This window comes from Phyllopteryx taeniolatus, chromosome 20 (genome assembly GCF_024500385.1).
Source record: "Phyllopteryx taeniolatus isolate TA_2022b chromosome 20, UOR_Ptae_1.2, whole genome shotgun sequence".
In the NCBI taxonomy this organism is placed as follows: Eukaryota; Metazoa; Chordata; class Actinopteri; order Syngnathiformes; family Syngnathidae; genus Phyllopteryx; species Phyllopteryx taeniolatus.
Window position 1 is genome coordinate 12311555 of NC_084521.1, and position 23943 is coordinate 12335497.

Sequence of the window (23943 nt, forward strand, 5' to 3'; positions counted from 1 at the left end):
AAAGCTAAAGTTGCTTTAACTTGTTTACGTGGAACTTAAAATAATTTTCATTGGCCAATGTGTCCGCTGCCTGCGCTAATGCTGCACTAAATCCTACACTGAAACACAACTGATCCGTTTACAAATGAGGCTTTTATTTCATCTTTTTGAATGCTTGCTTTTCTCTGCAGATGCTGAGCTGTTTGAGAACAAGTAGCCACTCACCAAAACCCATACTTTGCATTGTACAGCCAGGTGGGGGGACACTGGCTCATTTGCACAAGTCAGCAATTAGAACCTAAAGCAATGCTTACCATCATGGTTGGGGTTGCCCAGTGTCCATGGCTCATCCGAGTCAAAGTGTGTGTCTCCTCCAATTCCTGGCCCTGGAAAATAGGCATGGGCCAGGAAGCCACCCTCACCGTCAAATGGTGAGCTGTCACCATGGAAACCAGAGGCAAAGATGATTGTAATGTCTACGTCTTTCTTGGTTCGCTCCAATTCACTGTATGGCACAGCTTCGAAGCGCAGCGGGGTCACATTTTGCCAAACATCAAAGGCTCGCCGGATGGCATCATGGGTCTCCTCAGCACCAACTTTGGGTGTCACGTTTTTTATGCTGTAGAGATACAACATACAAAAGGGATATGTTACATTAGGTTCTCAAAACATGTATACTATCCATCCATCCATCCATCTATACCGAGTCGCGGGTGTGCTGGAGGCTATCCCAGCTGACTTTGGGTGAAAGGCAGGGTACACGCTTGACTGGTTGCCAGCCAATCGCAGGGCACATACTGTATAGACAAACAACCATTCACTCTCCGATTCACACCTCAACAAGAGCCTGCAGGTTTCTTGGCGGAATGTGGGAGGAAAGCCCAAGTACCCGCAGAAAATACATGCACGCCCGGGAAGAACCTGCAAACTCCATACAGGAAGGCCGGAGCCCAGATTCAAACCCCCAACCTCAAAACTGTGAGGCAGACCAGTAATGTTCCACCCAGCATGTAAACCATTTAGGCAAAAAGTAGAAAACTTAGCTAAAATGCGGAGTCCACTGTGATTTCGCTCTTTTTTCTGATGTACTGTATTGTTGTCATATTAAGAACCAATACCTCTACCGCTCACTGTTCGCATATGCATGGAAGAGCTAAATTGACAAAACGGTAGAAGTCAAAACTGGTAAAGTTTTACCCTCAGCTGACAGTTTCATATAATCCAATGGGAAATAAATGATTGAAGTACACAGAGTACCTACACTGCAGTAATACAAAGTTAAAAATAAGATTCTGCCATTTCATGCTCATTGAGGCTTGCTTACACAGAACTACCTGGCGCGGTTTATGAGCGAGGGCTGCTGAGTCCACCCTGCCTAGTCTGATATGTTGCAGGTGTGGAGAGGACTGGACAATTTTCTACTTCCTTCGCAAATCTACTTTCTAATTAAGGCTTATCAACAGCTCACTGACTGCTGAAAGCAAAAGTCAGGTTCGTCATGGCAGGAAAACCTCTCTCTGATTTATATGCTCTGGAAATATTTGTCATGGTCTTAAAATTTGGTTTCACTCTGGTTTAGTTGCCAACAGCTTATGAGAAGATAAGCCTGCCTGCTGCTGTAGCTGAACAGGACTCAAATATCGATTTTTTTTTTTTTAAATAGCTTTTTAAAAAGTACTGGTATAGACAGAGATTACAGAGAAGTAAACTTTTGGATTGTGAAATCAGCCAACGCTTGCTTTAAACATCACCAATCAATCCAATTTTCAAATCCAGACTGTGATGAGAGCAGCATTCAATGTTTCCAAGCCGTATTACATGACACTTTATAGTAATAAAAAATATTTTTTTTAAAAACATGCTATTCCATCAATATACTATGAACGACAATGCAGGCTGGCAGAAAATGTATGGAATGTAAAAACAACATAATATTTGTATTCCATTTCAACATTAACGTGGAGACTTGCGTTATAGACATGATATATAGTTTCGTTGAGTGATTTACATTAAGGGTGCATGCCATGTATGTATATTCCTTGATATCACACATAACTCAAATCATCAACTTGTTGCTATGATCACATTCCAAATCGCCATTAACTATCGCACTAACACATCACATATCAAGAAATGCTTGATTTAAAAAAAAAAACACAATTACACTAAATGTTGGTTGTGTAAGAATGAGATACTGTAGATAAGCAAACAATTTCTACTTGATTGCCGCCATTTCAGGAGGCATAAGAGTGATTTTGAGTCAAGAGCCATGACACGATAAGTACATTCATCCATCCATTTTCCGAACCACTTATCAGGGAACAAGTTTGCCGATATTGGAACAATATTAATTGGGCCACTAAGATTAAAATGGAGATAAAGGGCTCCAAGAATTCTGCACGAATATGTGTCCTTGTTCTGCTCTGTTTGGTATTATTATCAAGACAAGACCAACAACTATGGATCGACAGTTAATGCCAGCCAATGACAAGCATCCGAGGGAGGAATTGATCAGTCCCTCCAGAGACACACGAATGCATACACTAGATATGCAGTTTGAAAAGAAAATGTGTGCATATGATAAGACAATAAGTCATCCTCCATTATTTGGAGGTATTTTGGCTTCCCTAAAGGGGATCTAAAACAAGACGTCGTGCATCATCGTAAGTTGTGAGAGGCAGACATGGTTAAGAAGCTAGAGTTCCTGGCAGATAATCTATAGAAGTTGCACTGTAATGCTAATGCGTCAAACCCCTGCATGCATGCACTTTGATAGAATACAACAAACACACACACACACCTACCCCTGTTCTGTAAGTAATACATTTCCTGCATACAGTTATGTTGTCTTTTGGAGATAAGATATTGCACTGTTGTTTCACCTTCCACCAATTGCAGCATTATATATTTGTTATCTATTGTTTAAAGGAGAGCTGCAGTGTAATGTTTGATTTCTACTTAATTTATTGGTGAGTTCAGTGAGTTCTAATCAATAAAACGGCACTTTCCAAATCCTTTTGTATTATCTTTTCTTTTTTTCTTTCCATCTTTATCTTTCTAAAAAAATGCTTACGGTAGTTTTCAATGAACCCATAGAGATTTTTGGAACAAATATCGAGATATGAAATGTCCATATCGTTCAGGCCTACTGACAAGTGTTGTAACTTGATTAAGAACGGAAGTTGGTTCAGCTGATTCCAGAGCCATATGTGCCTCCCATTTGAAGGACAAAAAAAAGGAGTTCAGTGCAAAACACAACCAGCTGCAAATTGGCAAATGAAAGAATTCAACCCCTTCTCAGACCTTTTCAACTATTTAACTCCGTGTTGCGAGCTGATAATTACTTTGGATGCAACTCATGCGCTATAATAGCACTTGCATGCAGGGAAAACAGTAGGGATGCCAAAGCTAATTAGGGCCTCCCAACAGCAGATACTGTATCCAGCTATGTGGGAACGAGCACGCGCTGGACACCCGTGCATTAATTATGCCTTTTTTTTTTTTTTTTTTTTTTTTTAATCCCAGCTTTGTTTTTTTTTTATGATTATTTAAGGAGTTTGAAAGCGAAAGATGGATATTTTAAGGAGGTGACATGACCGTGACCAAAGCTGGAATCAAACCAAGAGCGCAGCAGATGGAGACAGCTGGAAGGACATTAAAGATTCAGTTGCAGAAACGTGTCATTCCATTTTGGGTTGTAATTTAACTAAATGAACGGCAAAAAGCTTATTGATCAACTGTGTTTATTCAATATTTTTCTTTTAAATTGGGTCTTTGATGGTTAGACCTTTGTTTGTTACCTTTTTTTTGTGTGCTCCTATGCAACAATTAAAAGTTATGATCCCCATAAATCATCCAGCAAAACCATTGCCTAGCTAGTGTGTGTTTTTACATGGGAACATTTTGTATTCGTTAAAATTGATCGACATTATTAGACCAGCTGTAATGAACCAGATTTTTCCTTTAGAAAACAGTTATGGTTCTTAAAAATCATTGTCTTTAGTTGTGAAATTATCTTCATTTTTTACAAATAAGTAAATATACAAATGGACAAGGGTTAGTCTTTGCTAAAATCCTAGATTCATTGAAGTTTAAAGTTCTCCAATTTTGAGCTTTTATCATTAGTATTCATTTTGAGTCCTGTTTCTATCAAGCAGCACAGTTGGGTGCAGATACGCTTTTTGTGAGTTTTCATTGTCAAAAGTTAGGTATGGTCCGAAATAAATAATCTATAATATATGGCTTTTTGACATTCTTCCTTTGAGGTACTGTCCAGAGCAGTTTAGTAGATAAAGGGTTTAACTAGACACTCTAAAGTCTATTTGACAAATAATTACCACTTGCAAAATCACTATACATCAAATTAATGGAAAGGGAACATGGCAAATTGTTCCTTTTCACAAATAAATCTTATATTGTTGTAAACAGCCAAATGTCAAGGAAAAAAAAGAATACAATATACCATTTTTGTGTTTGTTTGTTTGTTTTGACTGCGTCACCTTTAGTGAATTTATTGGCGCGTTACCTCGCTTTGTGCTTGTGTTATATGATTTATGTAGCGAATGTCGCCATGATCTGTCATTCTAAAGCTGTATGTGGTGAGACAACCGGACTGCACTGCTTTGTGGCAAAGCTTTTCCCAGTGTCAAAGGTAGAAGAAGAAATAGAATCCACCACATTCACTACTTCCATTGCAGCAGTTTGACAGCTAGAGGCAAAGCTGACTCAGCCAAGCACACGGCCCTTACGAATATACGCACAAGAGCAAATACTCTGAAAATCCTTCGATCCCATTACATAACCCTAATATATCCCCAACTTTCCAGTGGGGGGTTCCGCCTCTTCTTGCAGCGCATTTCTTTCTGCTGCCGGTTCCCTCCTTACGTCCTTCCTCCCCTTCATTTCCACATATCTACTGTTGCAGCCCTCACTGAGCCTGACCATTTGCCTGATCTGTGCCATCGCAAATGAAACAAAGGTCTTGCGGAATCATTTTCCAAACTCAATTCCCTGTGTAACAACTATGAATGAAAACTGGAAATAGCAGGAGCTTAAGCAAGTCTGCCACAAGTGATATAAGGTCCCAAAACAGCTGCGTGTCGAATCTAATATTAGCCACGCATTTATCCTCAAAGTAGACAAAAAAACAACTACTGGATTAAGGATTGTCCCATAAAACAGAAAGCCAGAGAGCAAGCCACATTATAGAAAGAAGCGATTTTACAAATTGTGGGCTAGTAACAGCACACTAAATCTCGTCTTTAAAGCAAAATTGAACTTACGATGACCTTCATGTTTTCCAGCTTCCTTGCTGTTGCAGGAGTTCACATATTACCTGTTAGAATCAGATGTTCTTTTGCACTGCAAGCAAAAATGTGGAAGGGAATTCTTGTATGAAAAGATTTGAGAGGCATTCATTCACCTGTATGTGATATGTTTGTGTTGCCACTTTTGTCCCGTGAGGGCGTACCGCCGTTTCCTGACGTTGAATTTTGATACACCTGCTATCTGGTCAGGAACCCCACATCTGGGCTTCTTCATCCATCTGCAGGAGATAGTAGAGCACTGCTGTTACCAATGAAACGTGTTCAGATCCAGTGAGATTTGTGACAAGAAAGCGTACTGTGTTGGGCATTTGACTAAACTACTGTTTACTAGAAGTTACCATAGGGTTACTCAACCCTCATCTTAAGAGTGCAAGCTAACTACCTACAGTGCTTCTGCCAAATAGTACACTATAGTTTTGCCTCATTTTCTTCAAGGGTTAGCATTTGCATTTTGGCACAATCAATTCCACACAAGTTGCAGAATTCTTAACTAATTGACAAATAGAGTACTATGCTTATCTACTGTACTGTATATCTACGTGTGTATTGTTTATGTGAAAAGAGTTGAGCAATTGCAGACAATGAGCAGAAAATGCATGAATACATATTACAAAAACCTTTTATTTCAAAATCAGAATCAGAATCAGAATCAGAATCATCTTTATTTGCCAAGTATGTCCAAAACACACAAGGAATTTGTCTCCGGTAGTTGGGACTAAACACAACATGCACATCTCTCCTAACTCACACACTTCACCAGTGTGCATTATCTAATCGATACACATATTACACTCAGAGGGCACCTCACCTTAGTGTGTTACTGCTGCACAGAGAGAAGGAATGGGGAAATAGAAAAACAGGCACACCGTTAGCTGATCACATTCCACCCTGTTTCAGTCCATTGGTTAGATAGCAGTCACTCAGCTGGCGGACACATTACCACGTTACAATTCAGTGGCCAAAATAAAATATCTAAAAAAAATTAAAATCCCTAATGCAGCTCAGTTGGTATTACTAAAAAACACACATAATTAGGGTTGCAAAACTCCAGGAATGTTCAAAGTTGGAAACTTTCCATGGGTATTAACAGGAATTTATGGGAATTAAAATAGAATAAATCAGGAATTTACAGATTTGAAGACTGGATCTTAATAGAAAACTTATTGATAGTTGGGGTATATTTTTGCATAATCCTGACTAAAATAACCAGATTTCTTGCAAGTAAAGTGGTACTTTGACTTACTAGTACCACTACTAACAAATTTTAGTTACGATCCGTTGCTCAGTCGATATTTTTACTTTGTGTTGCGAACAGCAAGGTTCAGAATACAATGCCGATTGAGTGAAATGATTAAAAAAAAAATTACAATTAAAGTATGGTAATGCCCTCGCAAAACTCCAAAGCGTAAAAAAAAAATAATAATAATAAAACCAATTGGAACTTCATTTGGAAATGTTCTAGAAATTCACCAGAAATGTTCCACCCTTGAGCAACCCTACACACAATAGATCAGTTTAATCAGCTGATCCTGCACAAAGACATTGTCAAACAGTCAGACAGTTTTGGCTGTGTTTTTTGTAGAGATGCAGCAAATTTTGAGCTATTTCATGAGCATGTGTGACTCACTCTATGGTGCTGCTGTCCAGAGTTCCTGTAACATTGAGGCCGTAGCGGCGCTGCATGGCAGCGATAGCAGACTGCATGACTTGGGCAGAACGTAGTACTGACATTCTGGGGTCTGCAGGAGGGAGGTAGCCATATCTTTGTAGCCACGTCTATAACCAAAGAAACACAAATAAGAGAGGGGAGAGGGAAGGAGAGATTAGACATCATAGTCTTGTTCAGGGTTTTTAAATTCAGTCTTAATAAAATAATAAATAAATTCTTATTCAGTCTTGTACGGAGTGTTAAATTAGAAAGATTGTTATCATAATTGTACAGCAAAAACAGAATGCCTTGAACCAGCAAATTATTATCTTTGCTCTACGTTAACATGGCTTGTGTGCATTGAAAACAATGATTTGAAGAATTTCATTTGCTTTCTTATCATTTGGTAATGCATTTCATAGAAACAGATTGAGTCCAGTTAGCTATTAAATGTCCCCTTACAACATCTATTGTGGACTTGTGCCATACCTCTGAAACAGTTCTCATACATTGTTCAGGAAAAGCTTTGAATAAATATAGTAAACATTTTCCACCCCATTGGTATAAGATCAGAAAAGAACAGACGAGTTGGCTCTTTTAAATAGAACATGTTCATAATAAAAGGGAAAGAATCAGGAAAAAAAATAGAATCTATGTCAGTTTTACAGAGCAGAATGCAATCTTTTATTGTGTTGTTTGGCTTGTCAGGAAATGGAATTGCCATAACATAGCTTTCAGTGTCCCAATAAAATCCTGCCAAAGGGAATCACTGCTCAGATCTTGGGAGGAAGGGGGTCAGTTGGGCTTTCCCACAAAAAAACGCTTTAGGGATTTGGCTTGTCCCAGACGCTCTGTATTCCTCATCATCAAAACATTAAACAGAATGGCTAATGTCTGCATTTTGTGACAAAAACAAAACCCACCAATAAAAAGAACCAATACGTTGTACGTATTTGAAGTGTGTCAATATGGAAACCCAAACACATCAACTGTGACTGGGAATCAAAGCCTAATAAACTGTCTGGCAGAAAATTTCCCTCAATTAGCCTTCCTGCTGCAGTGTTCTTTAGTGAAACATGAGCACTATTCTAAAATAGAATAGAATATCATTGGCCTGTTACAGTTATTTGGTGTGTACTCTGGGTACGGAGAGTTTTCAGACCCACTTACATTTTTCAGCAGAAGGTTCGCCTTCAAAAAAGACTGACCCTAAGCACACTGCTAAAATAACGAAGGAGTGGCTTCAGAACAACTACGTGACTGTTCTTGAATGGGCCAGCAAGAGCCCTGACTTAAACCCAATTCAGCATCTCTGGAAAGACCTGAAAATGGCTGTCCACCAATGTTCACCATCCTACCTGACAGAACTGGAGAGGATCTGCAAGGAGGAATGGCAGACGATCCCCAATTTCAGGTGTGAAAAACTTGTTGCTTCATTCCCAAAAAGACTCATGGCTGTATTAGCTGAAAAGGGTACTTCTACTAAATACTGAGCAAAGGGTCTGAATAATTATGGCTGTGTGATATTTCAGTTTTTCTTTTTTAATAAATCTGCAAACATTTCAACAATTCAGTTCTTTTCTGTTAATATGGGGTTCTGTGTGTACATTAATGTGGGAAAAAATTAACTTAAATGATTTTAGCCAATGGCTGCAATATAAAAAAGAGTGATAAACTTAAGGGGGTCTGAATACTTTCTGTACCCACTGTACATGAAAGTGTGGCCTGGCAGTGTGGAAGCAGTATCCAATGAAGGTCAAACCATCACTCAATGGAGCAAATGTGAGTCGATGACTGCATAAACAGTAACATCAGCCTTGTGTCACACTGTAAGATACAAAATGCCCATGACAGATGAAAAATCATTTATTTCAAACAGTAAAAGTCACTTTAAAAAAGTAATACCTGAAGGAGTCAGTTTTTGAAGAGAAATCTCAGATTTTCTAATTAAATTTTTAAGAGTGTGACCATTACAATTAGAGAAGTCATTACATGAATTTATTATATTGTTCAATCTACCAAATCTTTTCCAAATTTAGAAGTTAAAATGTAAAATACAGTATATCAAAAGGAGTTTAGTAGTTGGTGGATTGAAGAGAAAAGGGTCATACACAGATCAATATGTCCGCAATTTTACCATAAAGCTTGAGAGCATCTCTTACTTTGTTCACTGAACGAATATAATTATTCCCAGTGCTCTCAGATCTCATTTTGTAACAATCTCCACTGCAATTCATTTGCCTTCTAATGGATACTTTCCCTTTTCTTGTCCTGTAATCATCTGTTCTTCCTTGGCATCTCCTCTTTGAAAATCACAGTGACATTTGGCTTTTTCCTCACCACTTGGCCTTGGTGAAATCTCAAAAGGCAGAAAAAAAGGCGTGGCAAATCCAACCAAACAAAAAGCACACAAGGCTGTTTTCCGTTACCATCGTTAAAAAAAACAAAAAAAAAACAAGTTCATTCATCATGGCTCTAAACTAACCTTTGTACTCGTAGCACTGGTGGAGATGGAAAAGGTGTGTTCCAACTTCCAAGTGCAATTAGTCATATACCATTGGCTCCAAAATTGATTAATATGATTGGAAATTGCTGACAGTTTCCTTTTCTTGAGCAGAAAATACATGAAATTAACTTGTTAGTGCAATATGCACCATTAAGACCCCATAGCTCCTTTAAAACAGTGACTCGAGTCGACTTCAGTCCAAATCACAATGGCTCAAGTCCCAATCTCTGGAAATGGCAAGGTAGGATTTCATAGTATAAGCAGAGACTGGGCTGTTCAATAGAGCTGCGATATGAACTCAATGCTGGTGTAACAAAATTGAGAAATAATGGCAATTTTACTTTGTGCCATGCTGCACTACAATTGCGTCAGTCAGAAAGTTTCACAGCTGCAAACACAACTGGGTAAACAGCAAGCAGGACAAAAAAATAAATTAAAAAAACGTGACACAGATCAATTATTTTTGACCAGTTCATCAGAATAGCACTGTAGGAGAAAGAAATCCAGGAATTGTTTTTGACAGACATACATGATTTGGGTGCACTACAGTTATTATTCAAAAACAAAAAATAAAAAACATCTATACTTTGACATTGTTTCATCATATCCGCCAGAATTTCTAAATCTACGTAACATTAAAAACAAATGGTCAAGTGACCATTGGGAAAATTAACAATCATCTTTTATTTATTTGTGTGTGTGTGTGTGGGTGGGTGGGGCGGAAAATCTCATTCATAATGTTCTGAACTTCTGTTTCCATGCTAGCCTTGTATTGAGTAGAATAAATGATGCCCAGAGAACTTGTGCCAAGGCAAAGGTCTTCATGGATGGGGCCCACGTCAGTCTTCCATGTTCGTCTCCATTAATCTGTTCCAATCATTCAAATACTTAACAATCAATTAGACATGGGCCGGTTATCAGTTTCAAGGTATTTAAAAGGTCAGGGTTTCAAAACCACTCAAACGTTCCATCAGTCGTATGAGCTGATTTTGGGGAGTTTTTGGGGAGGCGTGAGGAGACGTGTAGTCATGCAGACTTTTGCAACAAGCTACGAGACTTGGTTAGGGCGTCTACAATTTGCGCAACAAATACTGGAACTGCTACCAAGGCAGATAACCAGCTAAGTAACATGGATAACATCAGTTTGTTCCGCTCTCTGACATTACTTCACAAAGCAGAGAAGTACCTACACATTTTCTGTGATGTAAGTACTCTTATTTGGTTTTATTTAGAAAGTAATGCTTGTTTTCTTTATGTGTATGACAATAAAGGTTGTCATTTAAAAGAATTCCACTTACTGTATGTACCTACAAAGTGTGTTCAATTGAAGAAGAAAAAGATTCCTGTTATGTACCCAACTAGATGTAATTGAAATACCGTGAAAGTGCAATGTTTTTACTCACGGTTATCAATCGTGTCAAAATCTAATACCGAATCAATGCCTATAATCAATTACCCATACCTAATCAAAACTCGATAAAACTTTGACCAAAACCATGTTTTAATCACAGTAAATCAGCCTCATGACTCATACTTTTCCTTTGCAGTCATGAGGTTAGAATTCCCCTTATACTCTTGAAAAGAGCGATAAAGCATATCCCGCTAAGGCTAATTGCATCAGTGCCTATTTGTGGGTTCTCTACACTTTCTTCCATTCCACTGAGAAGCAGAATTCAGTCTTGATGTAAAAAGAGTTCAACCTCACCTCACTCCTCTACATTTTCACCCGACTGTTTTCCATTCTCAGTTGTTAGACAATGAAGGGGAAAAAAGCTTGTAGTTTTAAACGGAACAGTATATTGCATTTTATACAGTTAAAAAATAGAATCATTATATCAGCACTAACAAAGACGGTATACAATTAAACGGTCAAAAAATCTAAATTTGGCTTTATATTGTCATCTATCTTTATGCTGCGAAAAAAACACCAAGACTTCAAATAGATGAAGTCTGTTCAAAATTCAAGTTGAAAGGAAGTCCAGACACTGTACTGACAGATGCTCAGATCCTATGTCCCCTTCAGGAGATTGACAAAGGAACTGCGCTAATGTGAACCCCAGACCAACTCTCCCTCTCAAGCTCAGACAACACCTGACAAGCAGAGGGTGGCCTAATTGGACAATGGGTGCCATCAAAAGGCCGTGTAAGGGGATGGAATTGCTCCATTATGGATGAGGTGTATGTCATGGAGCCCAGATGGCATAGCAACGCATTCAGAGCATGTGGTGACTGTTGATGTTGCCACTTCCAACAGATCGGCTGACATGAGTCTGGTCCCTCAGGTCACAGGGACAGCAAGTGATGTTTTGCTTCAGCCCACATGTGCGTGTGAGTTAAGGACATGACAGTTGAACTTAACTGAAAAGATGATGGGATTAAAGTGAGTTTGAAACTGTAATAAATGAATGACAAGCCTCCCCAGAGGTTGAAGAATTCACTTGTTTCACAGTCCCTTTGCATGTAACATGTAGTTTACAGTTTACATGACCAGACTGCTTTTAGCCAGCTAAACGTTTGTTGCTAGGTAAAACATAATTACAAAACTGTCTGTGAAAGTACAACAAGCAGATAAATACTGTGTGAACTGCACGGTAGGCAGAGGCCTGTCATTCGGAGTCACTCGTTAGACATACAACTAAAGTATGTAAGTCTTAAATGTGAAACCAAAAATTCATAAAGTCACAATAAAAAGTCGCAGGAAGTACTCGTTTGGTATTTTTATTACTGAGTTTAGAGAACTCCCAATGTGATAATACTAATGGCTTAATAGTCCAATAGTTGAGCAAAGAAGGTGTAGCATGACTTCTATACAGAACAGACACATTACAGCAGAACCTTGAAATTTTAATGCCATATAACTGAAAATTCATCCAAAATGTTCGACAAAGCTACACTAAAAAGTCACTCAAAACTTCACGTCCAACTACAGTCATATAACAGGTTATCTTCAGCTCAATGAGCCTCTAAACATGGGTCCTCAATTGACAGTTGGGTCCAGTTCAGGAAAATGCCAACAGGCAGAAAACATCGTAACGTGTAGAATGTAGGGCTGGGCAATTAACAAATTGTATTTTTATATTTTATTTGTAAGGACAATTTTTAAAAAATGTTTTAGCTTTTCCATAGTTCAAAGAACATCCTTTTACTTTCCTCACACACACCGACTCACTCCACTCACAAAGCTACTCATTTATGCCAGTTTACAATGCACAACACACATGATTGCTTACCATATTGCCTGAAAAAGCTTTCAAAAGTTAAACAAATGAAAATAAGACTGCTCAAAAAAAGGGAGTACATTTCCTAAAAGTTATGCAGGTTAAAGTGTTTGGCTTTTGTACTGAAAGGCATCTGTAGTCCTGATTCAGCCATTTAGGACTGATCTAAAAGATTACCTCCACAAACCTGTGCTGTGCTTTTTTTGCCATTTTGTTTGTCATGATGCCGCTACAGAAAGCTATCAGTGACAGCAAAAAGGAAATTATGTGAGGATCAGCACGGACCTTAAACTTATTCCAAGCTAGGAACGCTAAAACGACAACAGGTCAAAAAATAAATAAATATGGTACAATATATGTTGTTATAATGGGGAAATAAAAAGGTTAAAATTATAAGTAATTTTTAAATGACATTAACATTATATCACTATTAAAATCAGTATTAAAAAAATATGTCTACATCTGTGCATGATTATTTCTATATTTTTAAAGTGTGCCGACACTATGAGCACCAAACACTAATACATATATTAGCAATTCCGAGTTGGGACTCCCAAATCATTATGAGTCCGGATCCCACTCTCCTCCCACCATGCAAGAAACAAGAATGTTGCTACCAGGAGGACCACTGTAGGCATTGTTGCTATTTGCTTTTTTGCATAATAATTGTTAGAGGGGTTGTTAAAGTCGCTAAATACAGCGACAATGTTGCCGCATTGGCAGTGTTGTCTTGCTTAGATTAGAACTGCATGGACCAGTCAGAGACTGTGGGCGGGCCTAATGTTGCCCATGGGCTATACTTTTCCCAGGCCTGGTATAGACTGTTGTTTCGAGTCCAAGATCTTTTCATTAGCTTTATCGGCAGGTACAGATACTAGAAGGGAAGTAGGCCCTTCGTACAGGTGAGCTATTGGAACATAACCCAGGCCCACTAGCAAAGCCTGCCAGATCTGACCACTCTAAATTATTCATCACACCAACAACCACTATTGAGTGTGTTGTCAAGGAAACCACAGCCTTCCTGCCCACATCAGTGACCGCAAACCCACACGTAAACACAGAATCTAACTGCACTATTCCTACTGACATCCCTTTTAAAGAGTGAACATGTCTTAAAACAAAAATAGAATCTTAACTGTTATGTGCTGCATTGTGGGCATTATAAAATTCAAAATGGTACACATTCACCATCAAGTCACCCAATACGCACATGCACAAAGACACACACACACAATACTTAATGCATGCCATGCTTACCTCAGTGGCCCCATTAGGACAAAATGTCACAAAAATGTCACACACAAATGTCACAGTCTGATCCAACATACTGATCAGTGTTTGGTGCTTTCTGACAGGATATTCTTTTGGGGTTTACTTCAGGGTTTGAACTAAAACATGTTACAACGATGACTGCTATTTTCAAAACCCCTGTAAATATTAAGCATGGCCAATGCCCTTTTCATAAAATCAAACTTTCAGGCACTCAAAATAAGATATGGACATACAAGCAAGCATTTCAACCACCAGAGTAATTGACAGCCTTGCATGTGAGACACCCAAATGGCATCATCTCGTGTTTCAGGTGTGCGACATGCTAAATATTTAGCTGCTAGTAAACAGACCAAAGGATGAGAGTCAAACTTTGCTCACCCGTAGATAGAACAAAAACACACTAACAACTGACTGCTGGAGAGGGGGGTGGTGGGAGAGAATGTCTCTGTGTCTGACTGACGCTATGAATCATTAAGGTCACCACAGGTGTTGTATATGTCTTCAGGACACGGCCAACAGACTGACACAGACACCCCTGTGGCTACGAAATCTGCTCTCTTACACAAGCCAAATGACGTACACAAGACATGTGAATGTGTTTTTGTGCATAGCGGTCACTGATTAGTAGTGCAAAAAACAGTTACAGCACTGACAAAAACGACAGATACTGTAATTTCTCGTGTATAATGTGGACCCATGTATAATACGCTCCCTCAAAGTTGACCTCAGAATTCTGGAAAACCCTTCTACCTATGTATAATGCATTTTTACAATGCATAATTTTGCTTCTACCCATATGATCAAAACATGAAGTATTATCTGTATTGTTTTATTTTATTCTGAAGTTAAGCTCTTTATTTGAACAGGTAATACTGTTGAAATTCACAGCCCTACTTTTATTTAGTAAATGAGAAAACACACAGATGTGCTCATCTGTTTGATTACCCAGGCAGAATTTGTAAGATGGGTACAATTCTTTAAAGAAAACATGAAGGGCCAGGCGAAACAAATTTTTTTATTTTACAATTTTATTTTAATGAGATTTAAATTAAACTGTCAAGCATTTCAGAAAAGCATTATCATTAAACAAAATATAAACATAAAGAAATTAACAATAGTTGTTCAGTCATCAGTCATATTAAATAAATAAATAAATAAATAAATAAATAAATAAATAAATAAATAAAAAACAGTTCACAAATTCAGCCTGGGTATGTAAACTTATGAGCACAACTGTACATATATGCAGTCATATGTATCCCCTGTCATACTGGAATGTAAGTGTAGGCTACACCTTTTTCATAAACTCTAGGTAGCGGTGGCATACTAGAATGAAGTGTACACCTTTTTCATAACCTCTAGGTGGCAGTGGCATATTGGAATTAAAGTGTACAGCTTTATCATAACCTCTAGATGGCGGCATAAATTTATAAAATGGCAAAGTTTTTTTTTTCATTTTGCCCTATACCAATGTATAAAGCGCACCATTGACAATTTTTTGAGGAAAGAAATGCACATTATACACGAGAAATTACGGTAGATCACAAATGCCTTAAAATCAGTTAAGAAAATAAATAAATCTGACGTCTCAGTGAGAAGCAAATGCAATTGCTAAGGCATGGATTGTCTTTGATTATATTTAAGATGAAATAAAGCCCAAAATCAAATAGAACATGTGGTTCAGCATTGGGGATGGGAGGAAGCCACACATTCACAAGTTGATATCCCTTATTCACACTACAAGAGTAAGCTTAGAGACTGGTAACATGAACAGTTTCAACAACGAGACCTCACCATTACCCGAATAGTGACAACAGCTTGAGGTCGTGATAGAAACCTGTTCTCATGTAAATTTAGAATTATATCGTATAAATAGCAACAGGAAACAGTAATTACAGTATAAAACTGATGTATTTTATTGGGTCTTTAAAAATTGTTTTTATTGTTTCATTTTATGAAATTATGGTTTAATTCCTTTTTTGAAAGTGTCACTGGTTGTGGTTGCATGTAAGAACAGAGCACACACATGTGCAGTGCAGCTCATGTTGAAAAATTTCCACTCTGCTTTTTAAAACATTTTAGAAGCCTTTTGTGACATCTCAAGTGGCAAAAATATCAAAATATAAAATGACATATGTATTTAAACCAGCAGACGGCACTTATGTTAGGAAAACGTGCCTTTCGTCACACAACACATCGCAAGCAAGGGCCAATAATAAGGTTGTGCCTTATCGTATGCGGCATATTTTTTTATTTTGGTGCACACTGCATTTTTTAAATGTTTTTGTAACAGGTTATCATTCTGTGTCTTCTTTCCATCCATACGTTTTAAAATACTGTCGCATAAATGTTGTTGTCGTCAAACCTGGATTTACTTAAATCATTCATCCATCTAAGAAAGGATGTGTTAATATATGGTAGTGCAGGGAGCATTATTCGCTTACACGGCACATTTTCTCTGACCATGCAACCTTTCCGTGTCTCTAGAGGTTACAGTGGTTCTGATCTAAACGTAGAGTGTGACACACTGTAAGACTATGCACCTGGTGCCGCTCTGTAAAATACTGACAGTGAAAGGCATGTGATGCTGACAAATTACTCTGTAGATAAGTATTATGTGGAATTACATAGGACTTTTTTATGAGTTAAAAATGTACATATTCACTTGTTCAAACTTGCTCAACTTGATTATAAAAATAACACGTAATGAAGACCTTTATGCTCTTTTCAGAGGCAACATTATGCATGAGCAAACAACAAGAGACAAACATTAAGGAGCACAAAGAAAGGTTTGGAGTCAAGCACAGTGTATTGCTAAATACAGTATAATAATACCAGAATGGCAATACAATGACTGATACAGAATACCCAACAAACGTTTGAACCTCCTTACAGTTAAAGGTTCATTTTGTTGTACAGTAGTGCTGTGTGATATTAGTGGGATACAAAAAATGTCTACCATACCATATAACACTCTATCATTTCTATTGTTGTTTTTGATGTGTGGAGTATTGTGTTAAGTTTTGTTGCTACACAAATGTAGTGTCCAACATGACTAATTGATTTACACTCAATGCAACTGGAAAACCAATGTCTTTAGTTGGGTTAAGCGTGGGTTGATTGGCCATGCCTGGAGAGAGGGGCGCCCGGGATGACGCGCTAAAGAAGCAACTGCTATTATCACGGTCACTTGTGAGCAGTGTTGGATAAAGAGAATCTGTGTAGTGTGCACGTGCTTTAAGAGAGTATGAATTTGTGAGTTTTTCTGTGACAATAGTGACTTTAGACTCTGCACCTTTTACGCTGCACTCACATTATATGAACATTGAAGGAGAGTTATGGGCCTAACGCTAATACTTTACGGTAGCGTACCCGCAAATACTCATTTACGGCACTTCTACAGGAGCATTGACGTAAACAACATCGTATATTCCTCTATAGGCTTTACAAGATCAGGATTTTTGGGGCCGATCACCGATCAGTGAGTTTGAAAAACCAACTTGCTAGGCTACATAACGTTTTGTTGGCTGCTTGTGACCCGTATCGTATTAAAAGTATGTGAATACACTTCAAGGAATCCTTGAACGAACGTCTTCTCCCGAGCATTGGTGACCACCATCACCACACGTTTTTTCCCCATTTTGTGCTGTTTTGATCAACACAATACATGCACGATCCATTGTTGTTGTCGTGGCATGTTGCTTGATGAAGCAAACTGCTGCAGGTTGTCAAAATCGCATTAAAGTCTAATTACCCGAATATTTAAGTGCAACAATGACAAGACTACAGTCTTTCACACAGCAAATAATACGTCGACATTGTGTCAATACATTGCCACCACATAAGCACCAACTGCAATTAGCAGAGTAATTAACTGTAATTATTTTGTGTGGCGGTACTAAATTCAGTGAAAGCCTGTGGCACACTGTTGCTAGTTAAATCCTGCCTTTTTTAATGTGGCTTTTTCCTCTGGGCATTATTATTCTGATCTGCCACTGAAATAGGAGTTCAGACCACCCAGAGAGACTGTCCCCACCCATTATGAATAATATTTTTTCAAATAAAAATTTAAGAATTGAGCTTTAATTTCCCCAATGGTCAAAGTTTGTGTTTTTTTGGTTTTTTTTGCTTCCTTTTTGACAAATGACTATCCCTAGTATCAAAACCTACTCTTACCTGTTCTTTTGGAGATATTCTAAAGTGAAATTATTTTATTTTTACCTATTTGGATTCAAGCACAACCTAGGAGATTCACAAGGAGATAAGAAAAAGGAATATGTGCAACTGTGCCTTCCTTTTCAGTGACAGCTTTGCACGACTGAACAAAAGCCAAGGATCTTTTAGACGTAATGAAGAGTCAGCATGGAACAGCACATCTATAGTGCTGAAGTGATGTGTAACAAGTATTAATTACTATTTTAACAAGCACTAACAGGCTGTACCTTCTGTACAAATCAAAATTAAAGGAGGAAGGAAAGGAAGAATATTGTTGGCAAACAAAGGCAATGGAGCCAATTTTACCATGACATAAAAACCAAGTCTGCCAAGCCTAATACTCTTTCTCTTTCTGTTCTAATTAACCAGCAATTATTGAGCAGGTTCAGTTTAGAGCTTCCACAACAAACCATATTTGTTATTTAGAGGGAATACCGTTCTACTCACCCATGAATACCTGCAATAACCGGAGGGAGAATGTAGTCAGTAAAGACACACAGAGCCAAACTGAGTACTTTCCAGAAGCATCACAAGACCATCAGTCATCCTTATAGTGGCTGTAAGAAGCCTTTTGATTGCAGCATTGCACTCCTCAATGGGGCTTTTTGGTGTAAGACAAGTGAGTGGCAAAGCCCTTCCTGAACATGTTTGGCTGATGTGTCCCAAAATCAGCCTTTACATATTTCTCACATTCTGTTGTGCCAAACTCTCACTGTAAACTAGACTTTACACCGATCTGATCGGCCTGATCGGTATCGGCCAATATTTAGCATTATATGCTGATCTCGCTGATCGGCTTTAATGTCATAATTCGCTGATCTGATCAATGATGTCATTGATCGGCTCCGCAAAAGACATTTACTCCGCGTCGCCATTGTGCGCTGTATATTTGAATCCAAAAGCTAGTTTATTTTTATCCTTGTCGCCTGTCTTTTGACGAAGTATTGTAAATATCTGACAGCCAATAAAGTTATTTAAAAAGAAACAAAAAACATGGTGGTGTGGGACAGACAACACGTCTGAGACAGCCAACACGTAATGCCCGGATCAGACTACAAGACAAAAAAATTTGCTCTTTCACGATTGCCCTATGACAGACTACTGCAATAAAATATTGTATTCCGATACCACCGCATCACGTCTTTTACGATCATTGGGCTTTATCTTTTCAACGCAAATGCGACCGGATACACTTGTTACCGTGGCGACGACAACACGAGTGGATCGCGCCGACCGTATTATAAGAACAAAATGGGGATAAATGTGTGTTGGTGGTCACCGGTGCTGAGGAGAGGACGTTCATTTAAGGCTTGCTTGAGGTATGTTCCCGTATTTTTAATACGATACCCCCCGATTGGCTGGCGACCGGTTCAGGGTGTACCCCGCCTCCCGCCCGGAGATAGCTAGGATAGGCTCCAGCAGCCTGCGACCCTAGTGAGGGGAGCCTAAGTGGTAAAGAAAATGGATGGATGGATGGATGGATGGACGGCTCGCAAGCAGGCAACAAAACGTTACGTAGCCCAGCAAGCTAGTGCAAGCACTAAGGGTTGTGCGTAAACATGCTGCCGTTCTGTCGAATCATGCTCTAAAGTTTTGGTGTGGGTGAAGTAATTTAATTACAATAAAGTAATTTAATTACAGTAAGTTAGCACCCATTATTTCTGTCATGTTGTAATGTTGGTTTGACCTGACTGATTAGAATACATGATCTGACAAGAGCAGTGATTTACAACCTTTATGGAGCCGAGGAACATATTTTACAATTGCAAAATCTCACGGCACACCAACAAACAAAAATGTCACAAAATATGGATATATTAATTACTGTATGTACTTCCTGCCATCTAATAAATTATTTTTTTCTGTCTGTCACGATGCCTTACTGGCATAAATACATGATACATTATTTATTGTAAATATAATTTTTTTGAGCAATTAAGTACACAAGTATATAGATTAAATGAACAAGTCATTTAAATAGACACATTCCTCCATCTTGTGATCGGATCGGTGATCGGTTATGTTTTTTTTAAACTCGCTGATCGGCCCCCAACATTATTAATTATTACTTATTAAGAAGCAGCTATATATGCTGCATCTTTATCTCGCAAAACTAGCGTTGACTCAGAGAAGAAACAGTGTACATTCAGGGTGGTGGTGTCTTCCTTGCTTATGTTCTATTGTTAGCCTTTAACTGGATAACCTGCAGCATCTGGACTAAATCTAATGACTTCTTCTCAACAGAGAAGACCGTGGCATGCCAAACTTGCAAATCATGTGCATCTGTTGATACACTACTTGAATGAGCGTAAGTAGACATGCTAGGATGTCAATGTGAAGGCATGCCTGTGAAGCCAAGGCTGATTTGTAAATAGACTAATGGAAAAATAAAAAAACAACAAAACACAAGCTACTCCAAGGTGGAAGTGTGTATTGGCTTGGCATATCTAGCATAGCGGAACTTTTGAAAAATGAAACATTTGAATTTAAAGTGAATTGATTCTTTTTAAAATGCTGATTCAGTGTTAATATTCATTGGCAGGTGTAGCGGGGAGGCTTTTTACAACCCATTAAATGTGCACTTCTGATCAACTGTTTGCCAGGAGACTGACCCAAGTGGTGTTTCTCTTGTGTGGTCATGGATGTTACAGTCAAATGTCACCAAAAACACTCACTTTAATCCCTGTGAACCCTTGTGTTGACACTTACTCTGGCTCTCTGCTGCAACAAAAATCATTTTATTCTTTCATTTGTGTTGCAACCCAATACCTATCCATCCATCGAGCCATCAATTTTCTATCGGACCCACTGCTTGTCCTTTTGTGGGTTGGGGGTGAGCTGAAGCCTATCTCAGCGGACTTTGGTTGTTGGACCTGCCAATCGCAGGGCAAACGACTATTCGAACCTATGGACAATTTAGCATCTTCAATTAAACTACAATGCATGTTTTGGGATTACGGGAGGAAGCTGGAGTACCCAAAGAAAATCCAAAACCCAAAACTGTGAAGCAGACATGCAAATGCCCCCAGCACTTATCAGTTTGCAAATCAGTTTGTTTTATTCATTAAGATTTGAGATTTGAGTGCACAGGAAGGCAACACTTTTGAGACATCAATGGAAGATGATAGCACGTACTAACCATACAATTAGGTTGCTCTGATGTCATCACTATGTTGCTCAGAACCTCAAGTGAGCGTTATTTGCCCGACATGACAACTGTGTTAATTGTCGTTTATTTCTTAAAAAAAAAAAAAAAAAAAAAAGCATTCCCCACCGTTCACATGGATTTGTGAGGATATAAATAATTAGACTTTCGGAATGCTGATTACATTTAAATACTATATTTCCTTATTCTCAGCACATAGAACATAAAATGTCATTTTTGGTAGAGAATAAATGTCATTTATTCCCGCTCAGAAGTGTGTGTGGGGGGGGTAAAAAGGGAAGAAGAAAAAAAGCATGATCTTTCGCACAACGAGCCCATTGTCGAAACAAACACAATGAAGCGTGTGTTAAATACATGTGAAAGCAAACAAAAGTTGCTGATTTGGACCCGGTGGCTGAACGGTGATGTTGTTGTTACTGCATTATTGACGTGAGGTGATGTCCCGCTTCTTACCTCCACGCTGAACGGCCGCTCCTCTCCGTTCACGGCGCATAAAATCCACAACAACAACTGAAGGCATGTCGTCCCCATACGGCAGCTATCGAGACATCTCCTGCTGCGCGCCGCCAACAAAAGCATAGTGAGCGCCGCTGCTTGTCGCTTATTGTCTCGGTTCAAGTTTGACTCACAGCCGGTACAAACAACCGGGAGGAGGGAGTCATCGATCCTCAGACGGCTAGCAGCGACATTGTTGATGTCTCGGTTGAAGGACGGTGGAGGAGAAGAGGCGAGTTCTGTGTTCTCGGGAGGGGGTTACCTCCACCTGGGGGGCGTGGGGTGGTCGAGGGGGTGGGGGACGATAAACTGTTAACGACTGCCAGCCGCGTCCCGGTGCCGCCGTCCCCGGGTCAGTCCGCCGGTGTGTCGGCTGTCGTTCCAGAGCTTTTCTGCCTCACGCGGCATATAGCTGCTCGTTTTCAATTGCGCTTCCCACCCGATGCGCATGCGCGGCTCCAGCAGACTTGAGCGCCCCCCCCCCCCCCCTTCACCACCACCACCACACCATCCAAATCGTGTTAAACGTCCCCCCAAAAAAAACTAAATACTCCTGACAGCTAGCGTGTCAGTTCGTGCGTGTGAGGTTGTTTGCTCGCGCAACGTGCTGTAATATGAGGAGGGTTTCACCTCACTTACCCACAACCACACAATAGCCTTTGTTCATTACTCGAGCTTTATACCTCTTTTGGTGCATATTCTATTTTAGTGGTGTGTTTTTTTTTGTTTTTCCAAAGCAAAACATATAACAAGGAATACATTTTTATAGTGGGGGGGGGGGGGAACTGTGAGTTATTCATGATTTACAATGCATATACTTTTATGTTTTATAGATTAATTTTCAACGTGTTTCCATCCAAAAGTGCACGTCCATTTGTGTTGGGTGATGTACTACAGTGTTTTGATTTTTGGCATTTTCATTGAGCTCCTCTTAATGGCCACCAGAGGGCAGTGAGTGGCTCCGTTTAATTCAAGCAACTCTTCCAAACTCACTTGATTCTCATCACCCCATCTAAAAATAATAGGATTAGCAGTGGCGGCTCTAGACCAATATTACTAAGGGTAAAGGGCCAGTCTGGAGCTAGGGGTTTTGTCAGTGTGGCACATGCAACCCTCTTCTCGCTAACATTAGTTAACGTTATTGCGACACAAAACCAAGCAACAATAGCCTATTATAATAAATGTTATCTATGTGTACTGATTTGCTGGAATGCAGTGTATTCCTCCCAATTTATTTTTTTCTAAGGTTTAAAATGAAGAGGGTGGGGGGGACATTACATCCTTTTTCTGCACCACAGAGACAAATAACAATGAGGCAGACATTAAAACAGAGCCAGATGATGGTGTTGAAAGAACTGAAGAGAAGCAAGATGAGCGAGACACGAGAGAGCCAGACGACTTGGGAGGCACTGTTTTTTTAGAGAGTGGACACAGAGCAGGAAAAAGAGGCGGATGAAAAGCCTGAGAGTGAGAAACAAGTAGTTTAAGACGCAGTCACAAAATATAAGTCCTCTATGTGCATCCACCAGCACTGGACCATCACCATTTGGGATGTTAAAATAAAAACATATGCCTGCTTAATTTGTGCGCATGTGTCTGCGTGCGTGTCTTGGACATGAAATGACTGCTCAGTTCACTTCAAATTGCACATGGCTTACAATAAAAGAAGAAAACATGACGTCTGGCCTGGTTAAGAGACCAGACTATTGCACTAAACCGTGAATAAGTGGTGTTAATGTTTTTCAAGTACTTCATTTATATGCTCTTCTTATGTGATCCTTTGGAAGTTAGTTGGATGACTTGTATTTTCTCACTCTAACTTCCTCTCCTTCGGTCCCAAACTCTCTCACCACCACTCCTTCTCTTTAATGATTTCCTCTCACACTCAATAATCCTCAATACCCTTTTGGAAAGGTTCTGGCTTGTTCCAACTGGTCCACCCACCAGCACAGAGCTTTGCCAAGATTCTCAAAGCCTCTCCAAACATGACTCTGTCTCATAACTGCTGCATCTGCTCCTGGCCAGACCTTCTGGATCTCCTGGCAGCATGAAAAAGTCTTCCGTCTGGTTCTTCGCACTGAGCAATTAAAAAAATAAAATAAAGATGGAGAGGAACG

At 39.2% G+C, this 23943-nt stretch overlaps 1 protein-coding gene across 3 annotated transcripts in view; it reads right to left on the reverse strand.

Annotated features, from left to right (window-relative positions):
- The window catches only part of LOC133470331 (matrix metalloproteinase-16-like), a 54704-nt gene extending 32476 nt beyond the window's left edge, over positions 1-22228 (reverse strand). Inside the window, exons 1-6 of one of the 3 annotated variants that reach the window (XM_061758585.1) lie at positions 21961-22228; positions 21785-21887; positions 6934-7082; positions 6115-6129; positions 5402-5524; positions 294-598 (exon numbers count right to left, since the gene is read on the reverse strand). In XM_061758585.1, coding sequence (XP_061614569.1) covers positions 294-598; positions 5402-5524; positions 6115-6129; positions 6934-7082; positions 21785-21862 — 670 coding nt within the window. In that variant the 5' untranslated portion in view covers positions 21863-21887; positions 21961-22228. Of the gene's footprint in view, positions 1-293; positions 599-5401; positions 5525-6114; positions 6130-6933; positions 7083-21784 lie in introns of all 3 variants that reach the window. The other 2 variants (XM_061758583.1, XM_061758584.1) reach the window with 2 other exon arrangements.
- Positions 22229-23943: the final 1715 nt, after the last annotated feature.